Here is a 19288-nt window from a genome sequence, read left to right on the forward strand (position 1 = left end):
AAAACAAGGTTGCTGTGAGTCTCACTGTGGCTCTCTGAAGGAAAGGACCCTGTGAAATCGCTTGCGCCCTCCCGCGTTAGCAGCTAAGGCAAAGTCGAATGGTGGTGGTTACAGTACTACGAAGTACATAGTACATGTAAGATGCAGAATTATAGAGGGGTCAATCCCGTGAATGCCCTCGCACCGGCTCACCAGGTTTGTCATTGTCCGGGGGCATTATTACGGACGTGTACATGAGTTAGTCAAAATATAATTCTCATACTTCGTACTGTATTAAGGTAACAGTTCCAATGTCACGAAGATCTACTTGAAAAGGAAAAATCCCGGATTCCTTAATTGGCTCTCCTTCTAGCGTTGAATTTGCTAAAGTAGCATCTGGAACTGTTTGGCTGGAGGGGCAACTACGAAGTCGCTTTAGTAGCCGCTCGCTCCAATATGTCCCTGCAGGCTGTCTCACTGACTATCATGTGGTTCTCCCGAGATAACTTTGTGCCGCCGTTTCCGTCTATCTCAATTTCCATGCGTGTTTGTGTCTCCTGCGATATCCGTCCGTCGAGTGTCAAGGATTCAGTAGTATATGTCCGCAGTCCGTTATTGAACGGAAGACTGTCTTGTAAATGGAAATGAGTCCCTTGTAGTAACATTTGATACCAAGACGTGACGTCCTCGGGCGGAAACAATTGCGATTCTACGTTCTTGGAATCAGATGTCAGTAAATTTCTGCTAGATAATCCACGATACCTACCTCTACACCATCCATATCCATCGTTTACCTAGGAGCTCAAGGAGCGTTTGATAATCTTGAATGGGTTGAAGGTCGAAAATTTGTGTCTTGAGATTAGATCGAAAATGTGATTCCCAGTAAGGTGAGGTAGCGGAGGGAGCTCGGTGGTTTGGAACAAAACAACTTGCTTGGTGAATAATAAACAGAAACAATGGATTGCTACTAAAAATAGCTCGGAAGCTCTTCTTCAATCAGGCATAGTATTGACACCCGTGAACTTTGGAGATCACCTGTATTTAGAAAAGTAATGGGTTGTAATTTGAAAGGATAGCAAACTCTCATTTATTGTCGAGCTGATCCTAAACGGCTTTTAGGAAATAACCTGGAAAGGGACGCATCGTGATCTTGCAATGGCGTGTCAAGACCTAACACTTTCCACCCTGGTATTTTCCGCCTGACTGTCTCAAATGGCATTATTGGATCCAAACGTGTCACTAATGAGAAGCTCCTCATCCAAGTCACTTTCTCCATCCTCATCTAAATCATGAACTTCCTCACTCCTCTCCTTTCCACTTCTCTTAATGCATTCTCCGAAAGCACTTATAGTGATGTTGTTGTAAAGAAGACACCCTGTTTTTAGTAGCGTCAGGGGCTCGCCTCGCGGTGGACAAATTAAGTGGCAGTCGAATTAGGGTATTTCTTCGATTGAGTTGACGAAATATCGTTATTTAGTGGATCAAATTGGAACAATATAAGATATTTCGTCAATTACTTTGAGCGAATAAGAATTTTTACGCTCTGGTCGAAGTCGACTTACTCACTTAGTCCAAGATTACTTGGCAGGTGACTGACACTTATTTTGTCCTCCGCGAGCTCGCTTAGCTAAGCAACCCCCTTAAATCCTCCGAGCCTGCTTTTCGAGGGTAGGTTCTCCCACTTTTCATCTCTTTTTGACCCCTACCTGATTGGACCATTTTGCGTTCTCGCAGATGATCCCGGGCAATCCCGTGAAGTCCATCGGGCTTATGCGATGGGTGTATTCGCGGAAGAATGCAAAAACAAAGCAATGGACAAAGCAATCGGGTCGCTGGCTCCAGAGACTTATTCAACTCATGAACGCCTGGATCATACGCAGACCAGCCAGTCTAACTAAGCTTCCTCCCCTTGAGAGAACACAATGGACATTCTCGCTCAATGCCAATGAAGAGAGAGAATCTAATTACCACTACGGTAAATACATAACGGCGATAAACATTCATTCAAACGACAAAGGCCCGGGCGACGGTAACAATAAAATGACTCCCCCACGGGGCCATCTCGCAAAGGCTTCTCAACACTCCTACCACCCGCGATTGGCCGAAATCATGGCTAAGCTGAAAATCACCACAAGAAAGCAGGGCATAGATAATGCCGTGGAATATGAGGTTACACCAGAGCAAGCGAAGGCATTGTCCAAGTGTTTGAAGGAAATTAAGAAAAACAATAACTGGATGTCCTCCAGGATCATGGCCAAGATTGAGGCATTCGACTTCTTCCGGCAAAAGGACCCCAGCACAAATCTTCTCATCATCGCAGAATCGGTTTTCTATCTCGAAATTGTCGCGGTTGCATTTGATGAATGGTAAAATTCGGTGAAGTGTTTCAAATACAACGGGAGAGAGTCACCAGAAAAGCGTCAGCAAACGTTCGACCAGTTCAACAAGTTTGGTGGAGTGCTTCTATGTAGTAGAGCATGCGGAGGCGTTGGTCTCAATATCACGAAAGCTAATGTGGTATTCCTCTGCGGGCCTTGGTGGAAGACTGAATGGGAGAATCAAGGTATAGGACGCGCCAATAGAATGGGCCAGACGAAGCCAGTCAGTGTCGTCCAGTTCATCGCCAACAATTGTAAGCTTGACGCACATGAGATAAAAGCCAGGGACAAGAAGAACCAACACAACGAAAAAATCAACACTCGCATTACAAGAGAAGACGATAAAATTCCATACGTTTCCACCAACCTACAAATCACTCAGAATTCTCGGAGGTAGATGTCGTTTGGGAGCTTTAGAGTTGTGCCTAAGAGTGTTTAAGAAATCGTGACGATATTCTCGGCAGCAGGATAGACTAGGGAGGGACAATGATTTGGGAAAATGACAGGAGTAGAGTTTTAAATTCTTGTAGATAACGTACTATTACATAAAAGTCAGATAGCTTTCAATAAACGTCTGTTTCTGATACCATTCTACATATATGCCTACTTCTAATCCCACAATTTCTGTCGCAGCAAAGCCGGGTCATGTGTATGTATTTAAGGGGGTGCTCGCTTAGCTAGGCGTGAAGCGGCCACCCCCCTTAAATAGGTACCTACCTACCTTAGGTAGGTATAGTCTTTGGCTCTTCTTTTAGAAGGGTAAGAATTTCCTCATAACCAACGTCTACGGCACCCTTTGCGGTTCTGTGACAATTTCCCTGTCAAAGTAATCAATCCACGGTTTGTTTTCACAATCCTTTTAATATCCCGACACCTCGCGACACCTCGTTATGAAGATGGTCCAGGATTTAAATTATTAGTTGGAGTAGCCATTGACCTAGTACTTTTCAATTAATCAAGTCAGAAAACCTTCTATCGCTACTAAGAATATTAGAGATCCTTTCCAGATCCCGAAGCTTGGTGGAGGCCTTTGTTTAAGGTATTTTGTGATTTTACCCTCCATTTCACTACCGAATGCCAGGAGGTAAAAATCATAACGCTTCTTATATATTATCGTCCACAGATTTAAGAGATATATTCTCATTATCACGACACATGGATACATCACCCTTAGAGACAAACGTTGATATACATTAAATTTAACTAGATTTCAGAACTACCCTAGCAATATCAACCTTGGGAGAAGACGGGCTCTCTACAAATAAGGCAGGTACGGAATCAAGCTGGACTCGTAGAATTGTCTCCGCGCTACTTGTATACCTCCCATATAGTATCAGAGTTATAGCTATTGCCACAAGACATATCCGATGTACTGTTATTATAACCATCCCCCCTCTTCCGACGCGTAGTTACTTCTAGTCGTCTAGCGAAACCACGGTAGCCGTGTTCTTCCAATCTTCTTCGCTCCTTATTAGTTATGTTGAATTGACACCTGTGGGTAGCATCCGCAATCGCAGCCTCCGTTTGACGGGAGTAAAACTCCTAGTCTCTGTATAATTTATTTCGTAGTCTGAATTGGCATGTAAAAGCCCTTTTCGACGAGACCCCGTGTTAAATGGAGAGCTTTCTAGATATCGAAAGTCTCGCCATATACGAGTAAACTTGAATACCAATCGTACATTCAAAGGAAGTTCATTGATAGCCTCGAACCATGCCTCAAACCCTGTGTATATATGTTGATTACCATGTACAAAAGGGGTGGGCTCTCCCCAATCGTTTTCTAGGTGTAGTTTTTGCTCCGGGTTAATTTCGAAACGCAATGGACGTAGAGACTATCGTAGCTGTCTTGCCACTAGGCCTATTACTTGATAATATTGTTGTAGCTTATGTGTACACCTACGGAGCTTCCATAGACTGTCGGTAAAGAACAGTAGTCGTGGTACGATTTCTTTGAGACATTCGATAGAGATGTTGTTATTAAGCTGAAGGAGCGGGTGTGATAACAGATGACTGCCTCCCTTTGTATGACTCCTCTCGTACTGGATAAGGATGTCGTGCTATATTTCGCCTTTCCCATTCTTGAGATTCAGTACGATCATTCCTTCCTGTTCCCGTTTCTTGTCAAAAAAGTCGGCTTCAACTGTAGCATTCAGGCCTCCCTTCCCTGGAGGCAATTGCGACTCTTTTGAGACTTTAATAACATCCTCTGTTGTTAGCTGCGACTCTTTGGAGACTTCATAAAGCCCATTGCCTGGAGATGATTGAGATCCGTTCGAAAACTCATCAATCTCACGACCTGGAGACGATTGTGACCTGCCACCAGACAAATTTGACTTGTTCGACCCATCATCTTCCAATCCTTTTGGCTCTATTGTCCTCATCTTCAATTATCACCTCCAGCATAAACGAGTATATCCTGACCCGAACTTCAATTGGGAATTGATCTAGATAGTTCGTGTGAGATGATGGGATTCCATATTAGGTTCCATGCTTCTTACTCGCACTTGTACATGTCAGCCGTTCTTCATGAAATCTGGATTGCGTCAATGGACATTCGAATCTTACCATGACTTGCTTCATTGAACACACAAGGGGCATAGTGGCGACAAGGACTAGTCAGCACAGACGTGCCGATTATATATCATCGGTTTCCTTACTCTCCTAAGTCCTTTTTTCTCGATGCTTTCCTCACAAGCGCTTATTGTAATATCGCTAGTCGCATTATTACTATCTTCGGCACGTTTCAAAGAGACATAATCGTTGTCATATAGTGGTAACATTATATTTCTTAAACAAGTTGACAAAATAACGCGTATTTCGTCTATGATTTTCAGTAAATGAGACGGTTAAACCCTTTTCAAAAAAGGACAGGTAGTTTGATAAAACTATTCAACTAACTAAACTCTAGAAGACAGGGATAAGACCAAAACACATTTCCCATCGCCGCAACGGTCACATCTAACACAAACACGTCAAAGATATCTCAAGAAGATTGAGAAAACAAGACCTAAATTGAATTCTGAATGACTATTTCAACAGGAGATCGCTGCGTATTTGCCCTAGATAGAGCTATTCATCGATGTGGTATGGGGGAGCTACTCCAATCTCGAGCATTGTCTGTAGCCAGGTAAAGTTCGACGACTGCCTGCCCTCTCTGCGCTAGGGTATCTCCTGGTCCTTCAAAAGCAGCTTTTGCGAATGCTTCGAAACTCGTCAATTCGTCAATATGGTTCATATTGTAGAATTCGTCGTATATCGATTTCAGGAAAGTCAGTCTGCTGAGGTCAAAGGAACAGTCTTCGTCGTAACCACTGCATACGGCCGCGAGATATTCTTTCCTCAAATACATGGGTGTCGGTTCAAGGGTATTCGGCTTCTCAGGAACGACGGTGCTGGATTCGACCTCAGGAACAACGACTTGTGGTTCGTTTTGAGGTGTGGGTTTATCCTGAGGAATAGTAGATTCGGAAGCGCTGGAAGAACTGCTGGAGTGGGATTTAAGCTTGGCAACAACGACTTGTAGTTCAAGTTGAGGTTTGACTTCGGGATCTTAAGTAACGACTTCTGGTTCGCTCTGAGAGACAAATTGCTGAGATTCCGCCGGGAAATTGGAGAATACCGGTTGCTGATTTTGGTCGTCATTCTCAGGCTCGACCACGGTTTCAGTCTTGTTTCCTTCGGCAACCCCACCCCAGGATGTATCTGTATTTGTACCCCAAGGGTTGCCGTTGTCTGCGCTTCCTTCGTTTTAATTGCCGTTTTCTGTGTTTCCCCAGGCTTGATTAGTGTCACCAGTACCCCAACCGTTGGTGTTGCCTGGATTTTCTCCAGTCTGACCGGCATCCCCCTCTTGGTCTTGTCCCTCTCCTTCTGGTTCGTTTTCTGTATCTAACAGCGGATTTTTCGAATAGCCCTCAGCCTCGAGATCCTCCCATTCAGATTTCCGAAGCGCTACCCAACGATCCTGCTCTCGCTTACCCTTTGTCTCATCGATCTGATCGACGTATTTATTGTTCGCAGATGCGGCATTTTCTGTGAAAATTCGTCCACGATTCACGAACCACTTGTACATGGTTTTGAGCGAATCTAAATTTCCACCAGCCTTCTTATCGAGTTCCCACTCCTCCTCATCTTGATCAATGCTCTCATCCAATTGCTCTTCTTCCGGGTCTGCAATCGGCTCTTCCTCGTCATTTTTCCCCTTCTTTGGAGGTTCTAAACATCCTGAGTCCATAACGACGACTAAGCCTTGTCGTTTGGCGAGTTAGCATTACTGCCAATCGCTTCTTCGTCAAAAGCGCCCCCATTCCTGCCATGTTTGTACCAAGAACCACATCGACAAACACGAACAATTCGTCGAACCCCTGTATTTTATTGGCAGTGGCAGGCAGTGGTGACTTTCAAATATTTGAAGAAAGGTATAGTTCGTTTAACCTCGTTGTACAGCGCAACCTCCTCAAGGTAGGGTGTAACAACCCCAAAGTCAGACACTTTTGCGATACCCTTTTGTACCAAGTCTTTCATGTATGTGAGGACATAGTGAGCTGTCTGGGTGTTTCCTCCAGATGTTCCTCTAACGTTCTTGTAAGCGTATGTGTCCTGGACGTCTACCAATAATGGGTACACATGAAACTTTGGCGCTGGGGTAACACGTGTTGCTGGACGATTCGCTACAGGATTGACAGCTTTTTTCTCTTTCGCCCACTTTTCAAAAAGTCGCGCCTGTGGAAACAAGCTAGGATCGTTTTCGAGACTGTTAACCTCTCCGTAGCTCCATGGCTGTTTGGAATTATAGCAGGTGACTGCAGCAACGTCGAAAAGACCTGCAGGCATTCGTAACTGCTCGTGCTGATTCCATCTCGGCCATCCGTCCTTGTACAATCGCTCCATCATTGGTAACCCAGCTTCTGGGGCAAGCTTGTTGATTCTCTCGCCATTTTTTGCCCGACTGTTTTGTGAAATCACAGTAGGTGGTAACTGGTGGGCGTCACCGACCATGATAAGTTGCGTACGTCCTTTCCAGGATATTAATATTTCGGGTTCCTGTAGAGGCAGCTTCATCGAAGACATGACACTTGACTTTCTTGTTGAAGTCCCGTAGAAATCTCTCTCCAGAGCAGGTTGTTGTACAAAAGACCATGTCAACCTTGCCAAGAATAGCAGCGAAAATGTTTTTGTACCAAGTTTGGCGCCCCTGTCTCGCATCTACTACATGATCGCGCTGGGCAACAGGTGTCTGCAAAAAAGCGACAAGATCGGGGTGTTCGCCTCTAAGTTCCAGTAGCCAGTCTTCCTCGGTAGGAATGACGCCCGCAATTTGGAGTACCGTTTGAGACAAGGATCCTCTATATATGGCTTGAGGGTCCGATGGGAATTCTTTTAGCGTTGGCAAGCTGTGGAAGTTACTTGCATCTAGATCTTCCAGCCATCTAATCTCATGTGACTCAGTGTAAACACGCTGGAGTCGCTTTGTGCCGGCTGTGCCCTTGAGCGTACGCTCATGGAAGTTATCGACGGCAGAGTTCGCGCTTGCAAGCCCATATAAGAGCTTTCCGGACAGTAAATGAAGGTTGACAAGAGCAACAACTGCTGTTGTCTTTCCAAAGCCAGGTCCTCCCGTGATAAGAAGAATACCGTTTGGAACTTCAGTAACAATCATGTCCAGCTCTCGTCGCTGTGTTGGGGTAAGCTCACGAGTTGCGAGATTGTAGTTCTCATCAGGAATTCCACGACGGCAATCCCACATTCGTAGTAGTTTAGCGCAACTGCCCCCCATGAGAAATGATACTGGAGATTGCGGTATTTTTCCCCTACTTGCAAACCTCCTTGTACTTGTACTTGAGGATCAGCAGCGGGCTCTGGATCAGCGGTGGCATCTGGATTTGCAACTGCGTCTGAGTTGTCACCGGACTCTTCTTGAGCGAGTTCATTCTGTTCATTCTTCAACTTCTTCCACAGCCTCGCGATCTGCGTCATCTTCCATTCCGTTGTCACCGGCATGGTCGTGGCCGGGAGGTAGAATGCGATCCTCATCGGGGTAGAGGGATGAGATTGCTCTCAGACGGTACAAGGTTGTCTTTGGATTGCTGTTTACCTTGAGATATACTGGCACCTTTGGAGCATCTCGTGTCCAAGTATCACAGCTAGCATCCATATTATGCAACTCATCCGGAAGCTGGACCGATACCAAGTGTGTACCACCATGGTTGACCATTCCCGTATGAACAATTGTCCCAAATATTCCGCCAAGATCCGAACCATCTTGGTCGGGCAGGAACGGCTCGTCGCAAAGTTGAATGGCGTTGTCCTCCTTGAGGATGTTTGACAAAGCAGTTGCAGCCTCCCCAAGATTGACGGAAACCCAGTGGCAGGATTGACGAGTTGGGTGCTTAATCCAAAAAGCATGGACCGTCTCGTTTCTTGACTTCTCGGCGTTGAGGCGGTCAACGAGATTGTCGAAGATGGTTCCAAACCCATATCGTGCTTTGTACTGGTTCGAAGTAGAAAATCTCGTAAGGTCACCGTATGTATCGGGAATTTCGACGTCCTCGGCCTCTGGAAGTTTGCTCCCTCGGAGGAATTGCTTCAAAGCATCAGGCTGCCATTGAATACTAGAAACAGATTAGCAAATGCAAAAAGTAACAGAAAGCAGACATAGAACTTACTTAAAGCGACCATTGATCTGCAAGTGCCAAAACGGCTTACGATCTGATTTGTGCCGAACACCTGATCAACGTGAAAGAGGGTTGACGCCACACTTCCATGGGCAATGGTATAGAAACGCCACTCGGTCGCACCATTAGATTCTTCTAGCAAGCTGAGTTGTTCAAGTTTTGAGTCCGAGCAGCTATGTGGATAGTTGACTCCAAGCGGGAAATGACCTTCGTCTTGTGTGAGTCTCAAGCACATAACGTCAGAATCCTCTGGTATATCGGTTTGAATGCCAAGCTCTTGCATGTGCGAGGTTGTTTCGGGATCGTTAGCCTTGAAATTTTTGAAGCTGACTTTGGTTGAATCATGCTCAAACCACAATTCGAAGGTGTAGCATGGCTGATCGTACTGCCAAGGAACATGATCTTCGCGAACAACCAGTACACTGATTCCAATGTACGGTCGAGTTCCCTTTTCGGCCCCAAAGATGAGTCTAACAAAGTTGATTCGCTTTTGCATATTTGTCTTGGTGTTCTCCCCCACCAGCATGGTTTTTATGTGATGCCAATGATCATGCTTCTTGAAGGATAGGGTACCATCTTTGTTCGTCACGTTACGACCGTAAACAGGCTCATCGACCTAAAAATGATGGAAAGGAGGTAGTCGAGTGTCAGCGGAGTCGAGTGTCAGCGTAGTCGAATTGGCGATGTATAACCCAGTAAGTGATACTGACAATCCTGCTTTCCGTCGCATTGTCCTAAAGAGCATCAGCTTCGGATCAACCAAAGATATGTTTCAGAGGCAACTCACTCGTGCGTTGATGTCTGGAGTTGACTGAACAACGTCGCCGCCGTTATCTTGGACGCTCTGCCTCCAAGGATCAGCTGCACATTGGAGTTTGGACGGAGGATCATTCTTGGTCCCCTGCTTGCTGTCAGCTTTGACCGATCTACAATGTCTTGACTGTTACGTACTAAAGATTCGCCAGGATCTTTGCTCAAGTCATTCTGAAAATTGACTGCGCTCTCAGAAGAACCAGGCGTTAATTGCTACAGCATGGCACTCCAGTGGTTGTCCCCGCGGTGGATTTCGAATGCTCGTACTCAATTTTGGAACCGCGGTCCGTTTGCGACTTCTTTCTTCCGTCTGCGTGCATTATTGCAGTCAAATATTCGATCTCGATCCGGAGCCTTCTCAGTACTAGTGATAGCTGATCCGGACGCATGCAATTCGCGCAACGATGTCTTTTCAGTAGAATTTGGGCCCAAGGCATTTTGAGGGTTTAATAAGCTAGATCACGAAATTTCTTGTGGACCTCGTCATGGGTTACAATCTTCATTAAGCGAAGCGCTAAACCGAAATAGGAAACCAGCCAAACTTTCAGTCTTATAGTGAATACCTACCTACCTATGTAGGTAGCATATCTAGCTTTGACATAAAGGAGTTTTTGTATTGTATCCTTTCTCATTGAGGTGGCTCGCGGAGGACAAAATAAGTGTCAGTCACATATCCACTAATCTTAGACTAAAATAATAAGTCGACTCCGAACAGAGCTTAAAAAGTCTCATTTACTGAAAATAATTGACGGAAAGTACCAATGTTCTAAGTTAATCCACTAAATTTACGATATTTCGTCAATTTAATCGAAGAAATGTTGTGTTTTGACTACCACTTACTTTGCCCTCCGCGAGGGTAGTCAGAGATAATTCCCTAGAAGATTCGAACTTCTCTTGAGGGCCTGAATATCTGCCTCGATTTCCGCTCGCATACTGTAAAGATGTTCCAACTTTTCCGCGACCTCCTCATTTTGTCCAGAGACTACCTCGGGGAACGACCCATCTACGAAGGGTTCTTGCTGTGTTTTCATACTACGACCTGTAAGATCGTGTTGTCGTCCCATTGACGCTAGTGTAACATTTGGAGTCAACGAAGGATGGCATCTCTTCTGATGTTGAAATAGGTTGTAACTTCTCGTAAATCCTCTGACGTGACGATTGCAGAGAGCAACAGGGCAAAAATAAGCTTGTGATCCGTGAACCTCGCGGGTATGTCGATCCAGGCCACCTTTGTCACCAAAACGGGTGTGTTTGCAATTTGGAACCAAGCAAACATAGTCTCTGTTCTGTTTGGCTTTGTGTCTTCTGAGCAACGTTAACAACGGTAATAATTTGTCTGAAAAGAAGTTGTTACGAGCACAGATGTAGATTCGGAGGGGATTCGGCGGCCAATTGGGTATGGCGAGCTGGATCTGAAATCGGTCTTGTTGCCCTGTTCTACGGAAGAAGAGACCGCCGTAGCATCAGCAGCCATATTTCCGGTGCTCGAGTATGTGAATAAGGAAGATTCCTGTCTATGAACCACCAGTCAGCTGCCGGGGATACAATGGAGTGATGCGATGGATTTAAAAGGCGAAACGTGAAACGAAACAAATAATCACGCAGCGTACCCCATGGGATAATTATGGTTGCTGCTTAGGCAGTCGAAAGAATAATTATTAAATCCAGCTTGGCAGTTCTCAGCTGCCAAAACGTGAGCTCATTTGTTGTATTGCATGTTTATCGGTAGTGCTTACGATGTTGGTCACTTTCGATGTGGTTCGAAACAAAGTAATTGAAATTTAGATCTTTGGGAATGTTAGTCGTGCTATGCAAAGGCCCTTGGTTCCATGGTGTAGCTGATATTACCATAGCCACAAGCGTCTGTCACGAAATCGGCAGTGATAGAAGCGAATAGAGCGACCAAAAGAAGTCTTCGTGCGATATAGATATGGAGGAAATTTGATCGGATTTTGGGGGTGTTTTACGTACCATGTGTGAAATTGACTTGTTCGACAGGTTCATCAGAAATTGAGTAACCCCCTGAAACTAGAGTGGTATTTCATTAAAATCATGCAATTGTTGACAGCTTTTGCTTCAGAGACTAACTCACACGTTGGATCAAAAACTGTATTATGAGTGTCGGTGAATGCTGTCTTCAATTCTGGAAGGATGTCGGGATTTAGCAGACTTGAGAAGTCATCCCCATGAGGCCAGGAGGCATGTTGACGTTGGACAATAAAACCAGACTTATTGGTCGAATCAACACCGTAAGTCAGGTCGAGTTGAAATTGCTGACTAAGAGAAAAGTCAGTATGGTTTTCCATCTTGTGTAAAACTGAAGAGTGGTCACTCACAATTCGCAGCGGGCCTCGTCTCCTTTTCAAGTCAAGTTTTGACGGCAACTTTGGTTGATCGAGATTCCAACGGGAGACCCTCAACTTATATATATTTTTTTCGACTGTTCAAATCTTGTCAGTCTGCCATCGCTTGTTAAAACATGGCACAGCAGCTCACCTCAGAATCGGGGCGGCTTCTCCTGGGTGAAATATTATGCATTTGGGCTGCAACTCCGCCGACTTGCTTCACGCAGCAACATGATATTACTGGTAGCTGTTACTGCACATGCATATTAGCATGTGGGACTTGTCTTAAGTGACTCCTACAATGGAGCTGTTCTGAGGCCTGTTGATTTTATTGTTAAAACCTTGTATTATGCAGCCTCATAGCCCGAGGCGAATTCGCCCCGATTCTTGGGCGGACAAGGTTGCAGGTAGCAAGGCGCAGGGCGGCATGAAATAAACAGAAAAAGAAACCTCGAAGTAACACGAAAAGAGGCCCAGAAGAGATTTCGATCATGTTGGGCAACACATTTTGCGAAGTACACGAGGCTGGAGTTGATGCAGTTGTCCCCAGAATCTATTAGAGGCGCAGCCAAAAGTCGAAAATTCAACCATGCAGTGTTCATTCAGACTTATCATTACATTCTTGCCCCGTGCAGGATAAATAACCTGAATCCACTATCAAATATCAACCTCACTTGGGGAGAGACCTTTCATTCCACGAGTACTTTCCTTCCACAATTATCACCACTGAGAAAAGAAACTCCATATCTCCTTCGGGGTGTACGACTTTGCACCACTATCACTACCTCCATCCACCGGTGCGGGAGCATGGCCACCGTCGAACGCAATCCAGGTAACAGGGTAGCCAGCTTTGCATCCAGAATACTCGGTCTTCACGTGCGTCTTGCTTCCAGCCGCAGGCTCCTTTGGACTTATCTTGGTACAGCCATTGTTGGCAACGAATTTGTCACGTAGTCCACGGCCAGTGGAAATAGGTAGAGTGCCATCGTTGATGCCGTGAATACCGAGATACGCAATTGGAGATGTGCCACCATCGCAACCACTCAGCTGTCCACCAGATATAACAGCCACCGCACGAAAGTCTTTGGCTCGCGAGCAAGTAATCGAGAAGGACATCGATCCCCCATAAGAAAAGCCAACTGCAAAACGTTGTCCCTGGTTGACACAAAGGTCATTTTCGATTGCCTTTCTCATTTGGTCCACAAAGTTGATGTCCTGACCGCCCGAATTGGCCCATCCGTTACCAAGCCCTTGTGGTGCAACAAGAATGGCGTTTTCGTTTGCCATTCGCTGCTGTCCGTAGTATGCCCAGAGTGCACCATCACTCCCACCACTTGCGACGTCTGTCATGGTGCCACCGACCCAGTGGAAGCCGAATATCAGCTTGTAAGGCTTATTCTTGTCGTAACCAGAAGGGACGCGAATGATGTATTGTCTGTTTTGGCCATTGACGGTGATAGACTTGGTTCCAGATGTTATGGTTGGGGTTTTGCCGCACCCAGGTGAGTTGCCGTTAATTACTTGTCTGGAGGATTTGATGCCAATTGGCACTGAATGGCCGTAGGCACTAGGTATGCATTGTCCCAAAAGTGCTACGGTGCTTAAAAACGTTCCCACAAGAGAGTTTGAGGAAACCATAATGATTCAAAATCAAATTGACAAGATAATTCGCAAAGTATAGATGACTTGCGAAACCTCGCTTATATTTATGGAAAGTTTGATCAATCTTAAAGTAGATTGAGATATGCTAGTTGGTTGTGCGAATCATGGCTTTAATTGTCAGGCCTCACTAATGCTTGTGGTGATGAGAATAGTGCGGGGAACGAGACCATGTGCGGAAGTGTCATGAGGTTACCATAAACAATGAGTATACCAAAAACGGAGGACTCTCAACCGACCTTCAAAACGGTGACTTACCACATATCAGCGGTTTTTTAATTTAAGAGTTCTAGCATTCTGGCTTCGTTGTGAAAATTGGATAATTGACGACTTCCATTCCATTACCTGGCTAATTTATAATTGGAGCGCCTGAACAATTCGTGATTGGGGCGCCTAACCCTTTGGTACATCATTGGTCCGAAACCAAGTTCAACTTTTCTGATGGTTCTACGAGGTTGGGAATTGCCAGAAAATTTCGAACTTTGGAAAAGCTAGCAAGTATTCGAGCCAATCGTATTCATTCAGCATCTATATTGATATACCCTCGGCATTAGTTAATGGCAATTAAATCGGCACTGCTTCCTCCGTAATGCACATTTATTGACGGCGTTTAAAGGAGGGACAGAGAGTAATTGTTCAAATGATTTTGTTGTGCTCTTTATTTTGTTGACCAGTTCTAGGTGCTGTGCACACAAGACTCTAGTTGAACATGATGGTCTGGAATGAACTGGAACACCTGGTTAGAGCATTCGGTTGAGCTAAAGTGCAATGATATTGGACTCAGAACCTTCAGAAAATAGGTCGATGCAACAGTTCTAAACGCGCTGGGAACTACCAAATCCTTTGTGAATCTTAAGCTGAATGAACTGGAGTATCATTACACCAATGTCCATGATATCAAGTGATGATGACTGTCAAGAGCAGAGCATGGCAGCTCTTAACGACAACCCTGTACAATGCTTTTCTGTGGATCACTTAGCCTTTGCAGTATTGCGTGTACCAAAGTTGAATAATGGCTCGCATGATCTAATAAGAGATTTACATTCGCGGGGAGCGTACATGCTTGGGAGGGAACAATGCGGGTCACTAGCGCACCTATTAAAAGAGAGTCTCCGCGAGGGTTTCATCCGTTTAAGAAGCGAGGTTGATATCCCGCAGCATTGTTATTGGCGCTGTAGTAGATTTTCCTCACGTTGTTTGGTTGTATCTTCGGGTTGTATTCTCTACTTTATTTGAGAGAAGCGGCATGGTAACACTCCGTCGACCTCAATTAGTCACAGAGATTAAGAGATTCGAGAAACTCTGTGTGTTAAAACTCTCTATATAATAGATGGGATAAAGGTTGTATCTCACTATTAGGGAAGTTTAGAATTCACTTACATATGTCTCACATACCAATATCAACATCTAAGAGAATGTGGTATCATGCTCTCTTCTTTATCTCTGTTACTAGCATAGTCTCTGCTCTCCAGCCATGGGAAAAGTGTAGTGGGGCAAGCCGGGTTGACGCAACGAGATGTGAACTCGGAGTTTCATGCATACACCAAAATGAAGATATTTCACGATGTTTGCCAGGTAATTCTTTGGAAAGAAAAGGGCCAAAACGGACGAGCGCTAAGTATCAAAAGCAGATATCAAGGATGCTCCAAAGCCACAGCCAACAACACTGGTCGCTATTGCTTCAACTCAAGTTGCTCAACATCTCGACATTCGTGCCGCAACCACGACACCAGCAACTGCTTCTGGCACCGGAACTTTCACTTGGGATAGCAAAACCTTCTACGTCAATGGCAAAGCGTACCAGATCATCGGTGGCCAGATCGACCCTCAACGGGTGCCCCGCGCCTACTGGGCTCAGCGGATTCAGATGGCCAAGGCGATGGGACTTAACACCATATTCTCGTACTTGTACTGGCATCACATCGAGCCGCATCAAGGTCAGTTTAATTTCACGGGCAACAACGACGTTGCCGCGTGGTTTCAGGAGATCCAGAACGCAGGCATGAAAGCGGTCCTTCGTCCAGGCCCATATATCTGCGGTGAGCGGGAATGGGGTGGGCTCCCGGGATGGCTCACTCAAATCTCAGGCTTGAAGATTCGCTCTAACAACTCTCCATTCCTCACAGCGTCTGGCAACTACTTTGCAAAGGTCGGCGCCCAGCTGCAGAGTGCCTTAATCAGCAATGGCGGACCCATTCTCATGGTCCAGATCGAGAACGAGTATGGATATGTGGGGAGCGATCATGCTTATACAAATGCTCTGTCGAATCTTCTCAAGACCAGTTTTCCCAATACGAAGCAGTACACGAATGATGGAGCCCAGGAGGGAGCCATCAAAAGTGGTCAGGTACCTGGCGCATTATCGGTCATCGACGGCACCGATTCCAAGAATGGGTTCAAGCTTCGTGACCAAGTAGTCAAGGATCAAAGCAGTCTCGGCCCTCTGATGAATGGCGAGTATTGGATTCGCTGGTTCGATTCCTGGGGTCCCCACAATGGTCACTCGAGTTACGACGGTGACACAGCAGGCAAGGCAGGGCGAGCCAGCGAGCTGGACTGGATTTTATCTAATGGTCACCACTTCAGCATATACATGTTCCATGGCGGAACAAGCTTTGCCTTTGGTAGTGGAAGTGGAGGTCCGAATCCTGTGTCACCTTTCACCACGAGCTATGACTATGGTGCCCCTCTTGACGAGACGGGCAGACCAGCGAGCATATACACCAACTTCCGCAATGCAGTCATCAAGTATTCACCTAATACACCCGCCGTGCCTTCAACACCACCTCTTGTCGCCGTGCCCGAGTTCGCACTGAAGCCGATGCAGGGTCTTTTCGATACATTGCCGACCCCGCGAACTTCATCGTCACCAATGTCTATGGAAGCTACCGGGCAAGTCTTTGGGTACATCCTTTACGAGTCTATCATAACAGCCGCCGCTTTAGGTAAAGTGCAGGCTGGTCCCGGTGCGCCTCGTGACCGAGTTATCATCTATGTGAACGGCCAGAAGAAAGGTGTAATTGATGCCATCTATAAGACGCCGGCCAGCATAAGTATCGACGTGGTCAAGGGTGACAAGCTTTGGCTCCTAGTGGAAAATCTGGGACGCGCTGACAATGGCTTCAGCGACCAAACTAAGGGTGTCGTTGGCGATGTGACCGTTGGCAGTACAAAGATCACGATCTGGAACCACTACAACTTTCCCCTCGAAGCCGCCCCAGCACTCAGCGGCAGTAAGTCTGTTACAGCAAATGGCCCGCCAGTGTGGTATCGGGGAACTTTTACCACTGCTCAAAAGGGCATGGCAGCCGATACATTCTTATCTTTGCCAGGAGGCGTGAAAGGTGTGGTTTTCGTGAATGGTTACAACCTAGGTCGGTATTGGACTATTGGGCCACAACAAGAACTGTTTGTTCCGGGTTGTTATTTGCGATCAGATGCTCCAAATGAGGTTATCGTACTGGAGCTCGAACCGGGAACTGCGAGTCGTACAGCTAAAGGAGTAGCAACTCGAACCTGGAAGAATAATGCGGACCCAGATTGTAATAACTGTTCGTAAATAATGAAATTTGGAGAGCAGGAAACGAAGACTTCTGATGCTCTATATTGAATAGTATATGCTTCCTTTCAATCTTCCATCTGTGTCGCGCGAGTTACCCCACCAGCCGGCGTATTATTCTGTCCGCCAACAGCCGCTCCGCATTCAGGACATCGAGCCTGTTCCATTGGCATACCACACTCACCAATTGCAAACTAAAAGCATCTTAGCGGATTTCATGAGCGTAAAGTTATCAACTTACCGGATGTCCATTCTTGCAATTATACCAATGGCCCGAATGACTCGCAATTCCCTGAGAACCCTGCACCATCGTATTTTTAATTGCATTCAGTTCATCCGCTGTAACCTCGTCATACCATTGCCTTCTCATCAGACGAATCGATACCTCGACTGTATCTCGCAAGCTTTGAGCGTTATGAAACGGTTGCTTGCAAACCTCAGAAGCTTCTTCGAAAAGCTGCTTAGCCTTCGCTATGTAAGCTGTCGAAGTTCGTAGGTCAATCTTATCAGTATTGCAGAAGGATTCGAAGCAGCGTGCAATACTGGCGTAGAATAGCGACGCTTCGACAAGTAACTTCGGCAGATTTTCTACATGGCACTCGCCAATGAAAGCTTTGCAGCTCTCAAAAAACGGAATCGCAAGTAAAGCAGGAGATCCGCCAGGCATCTTGATAGATTTACTGTTGGAGAGTGCTTTCAGCGCTTGAGCAATGATAAATTTGTCATTGAGGATGAGACATTTGCTCTTGATCTGAAGCATTTGTCCACCCATGGTCACTCGACGATCAGATGGTAGGACTGGTGCCATCTCCATCAGAGATAAATCATCGAGTATCAAATCCAGTGATGCATGGACAACAGCGGCTCTTCTAGCTGCTTGAACTGTTGCGTCATGTAACTTTTTCGCGGGTTGATGTTGATCAGCGACACTGTTGCGCCAGGTTTTGATACGGCCCTCTATTTTCCGCGATTCGTTGTGTCGTTTTTGAAGGACACCTGTGACTTTCGAAATTTCTGCTTGGGTGAAGCTTGAAGTCACATGAGCTTTGGCCTGACGAACTGACTGCACAATTTCCTCTCGAGTTGCCTCCAGGCTCTTTTCAAGCTCTGCAAGTTCATCTGCCAATCTTCGAAGGTCATCTTTCCCCGTCGTGAGAAAACGTTTGGACATCTCATCTATGACAGCCCGGTTTATCACCCTATTATATCTATTCGTTGCAAACTGTCGGACGGGACATTGACAGTCAGGACAACGAGGAACCAAGTGAGCCAACTGTCCAGACATATCTTTGAGTCCGATGAAATGTCCGTGTCCGTCAACATCATACACCTCCGCCATGCCCAGCACTCCGTCAAGAGAGTCCGCTGTGAAGAAGTGGCCATATCCAAGCACAACTATTGGGCTATCTGATGGGTCAATTACTGCATAAGTCTTCATCTCAAGAAAGTCGACTCGATCGGTCAATTTTTCAGAACATATGTGACAGTAACCCTCCGGGCACACTTCACCGCAGATACCTGGACATCGATGGCCACATGTGAGAAACTCAGAGCAACGCTCATTACATGGCAAACGATTACAAGGAGCAGCACACGGCATGTCACATGTTCCTTTGTGAGGGCAAGACCAGATGCAGGCTTGTATCAGGGAGCACAAGATTGGTGGCAACGCAATGTGCATCGAGAGTGAGAACATTGAACCTGTAGGCATTAGCATTTCTGTGAAACATAACGTGATTTTTTTGAAGCCAAGGCCCTTCCAAGGGATTTAAACAGGAAGCATTTCATTATGGGTGTTCGTATTCTTACCTCGCAACGTGCGAAACACAGCTCACAATTCGTTCCGTCATGACATGTTTTCGGGCACGTGTGGTTGCAGGT

General features: G+C 45.9%; 9 protein-coding genes across 9 annotated transcripts; 2 read left to right on the forward strand and 7 right to left on the reverse strand.

Annotated features, from left to right (window-relative positions):
• Positions 1–1713: 1713 nt before the first annotated feature.
• GLAREA_07286 (uncharacterized protein) lies at positions 1714–2349 on the forward strand (the record flags this gene model as incomplete). The annotated part of the gene is made up of 1 exon (XM_008081974.1): positions 1714–2349. The coding sequence occupies one exon, from the start codon at positions 1714–1716 to the stop codon at positions 2347–2349; it is 636 nt and encodes a 211-aa protein (XP_008080165.1).
• A 2065-nt stretch (positions 2350–4414) lies between these two features.
• Positions 4415–4738, reverse strand: GLAREA_07287 (uncharacterized protein; the record flags this gene model as incomplete). The annotated part of the gene is made up of 1 exon (XM_008081975.1): positions 4415–4738. One exon carries the CDS (start codon positions 4736–4738, stop codon positions 4415–4417), a length of 324 nt encoding a protein of 107 aa, XP_008080166.1.
• Positions 4739–5430: 692 nt separating this feature from the next.
• Positions 5431–6591, reverse strand: GLAREA_07288 (uncharacterized protein; the record flags this gene model as incomplete). The annotated part of the gene is made up of 2 exons (XM_008081976.1): positions 5431–5897; positions 6150–6591. The coding sequence occupies 2 exons, from the start codon at positions 6589–6591 to the stop codon at positions 5431–5433; spliced, it is 909 nt and encodes a 302-aa protein (XP_008080167.1).
• Positions 6592–6728: 137 nt separating this feature from the next.
• GLAREA_07289 (P-loop containing nucleoside triphosphate hydrolase) lies at positions 6729–8103 on the reverse strand (the record flags this gene model as incomplete). The annotated part of the gene is made up of 2 exons (XM_008081977.1): positions 6729–7305; positions 7370–8103. The coding sequence occupies 2 exons, from the start codon at positions 8101–8103 to the stop codon at positions 6729–6731; spliced, it is 1311 nt and encodes a 436-aa protein (XP_008080168.1).
• Positions 8104–8292: 189 nt separating this feature from the next.
• Positions 8293–10281, reverse strand: GLAREA_07290 (uncharacterized protein; the record flags this gene model as incomplete). Its single annotated transcript, XM_008081978.1, has 5 exons — positions 8293–8955; positions 9063–9647; positions 9742–9765; positions 9819–9957; positions 10112–10281. 5 exons carry the CDS (start codon positions 10279–10281, stop codon positions 8293–8295), a joined length of 1581 nt encoding a protein of 526 aa, XP_008080169.1.
• Positions 10282–10931: 650 nt separating this feature from the next.
• GLAREA_07291 (uncharacterized protein) lies at positions 10932–11318 on the reverse strand (the record flags this gene model as incomplete). The annotated part of the gene is made up of 2 exons (XM_008081979.1): positions 10932–11138; positions 11199–11318. 2 exons carry the CDS (start codon positions 11316–11318, stop codon positions 10932–10934), a joined length of 327 nt encoding a protein of 108 aa, XP_008080170.1.
• A 1591-nt stretch (positions 11319–12909) lies between these two features.
• On the reverse strand, positions 12910–13827 carry GLAREA_07292 (alpha/beta-Hydrolase; the record flags this gene model as incomplete). Its single annotated transcript, XM_008081980.1, has 1 exon — positions 12910–13827. One exon carries the CDS (start codon positions 13825–13827, stop codon positions 12910–12912), a length of 918 nt encoding a protein of 305 aa, XP_008080171.1.
• Positions 13828–15396: 1569 nt separating this feature from the next.
• GLAREA_07293 ((Trans)glycosidase) lies at positions 15397–17407 on the forward strand (the record flags this gene model as incomplete). The annotated part of the gene is made up of 2 exons (XM_008081981.1): positions 15397–15423; positions 15488–17407. The coding sequence occupies 2 exons, from the start codon at positions 15397–15399 to the stop codon at positions 17405–17407; spliced, it is 1947 nt and encodes a 648-aa protein (XP_008080172.1).
• Positions 17408–17475: 68 nt separating this feature from the next.
• Positions 17476–18845, reverse strand: GLAREA_07294 (uncharacterized protein; the record flags this gene model as incomplete). Its single annotated transcript, XM_008081982.1, has 2 exons — positions 17476–17601; positions 17649–18845. 2 exons carry the CDS (start codon positions 18843–18845, stop codon positions 17476–17478), a joined length of 1323 nt encoding a protein of 440 aa, XP_008080173.1.
• Positions 18846–19288: the final 443 nt, after the last annotated feature.

This window comes from Glarea lozoyensis, assembly GCF_000409485.1.
Source record: "Glarea lozoyensis ATCC 20868 chromosome Unknown GLAREA16, whole genome shotgun sequence".
NCBI lineage: Eukaryota > Fungi > Ascomycota > Leotiomycetes > Helotiales > Helotiaceae > Glarea > Glarea lozoyensis.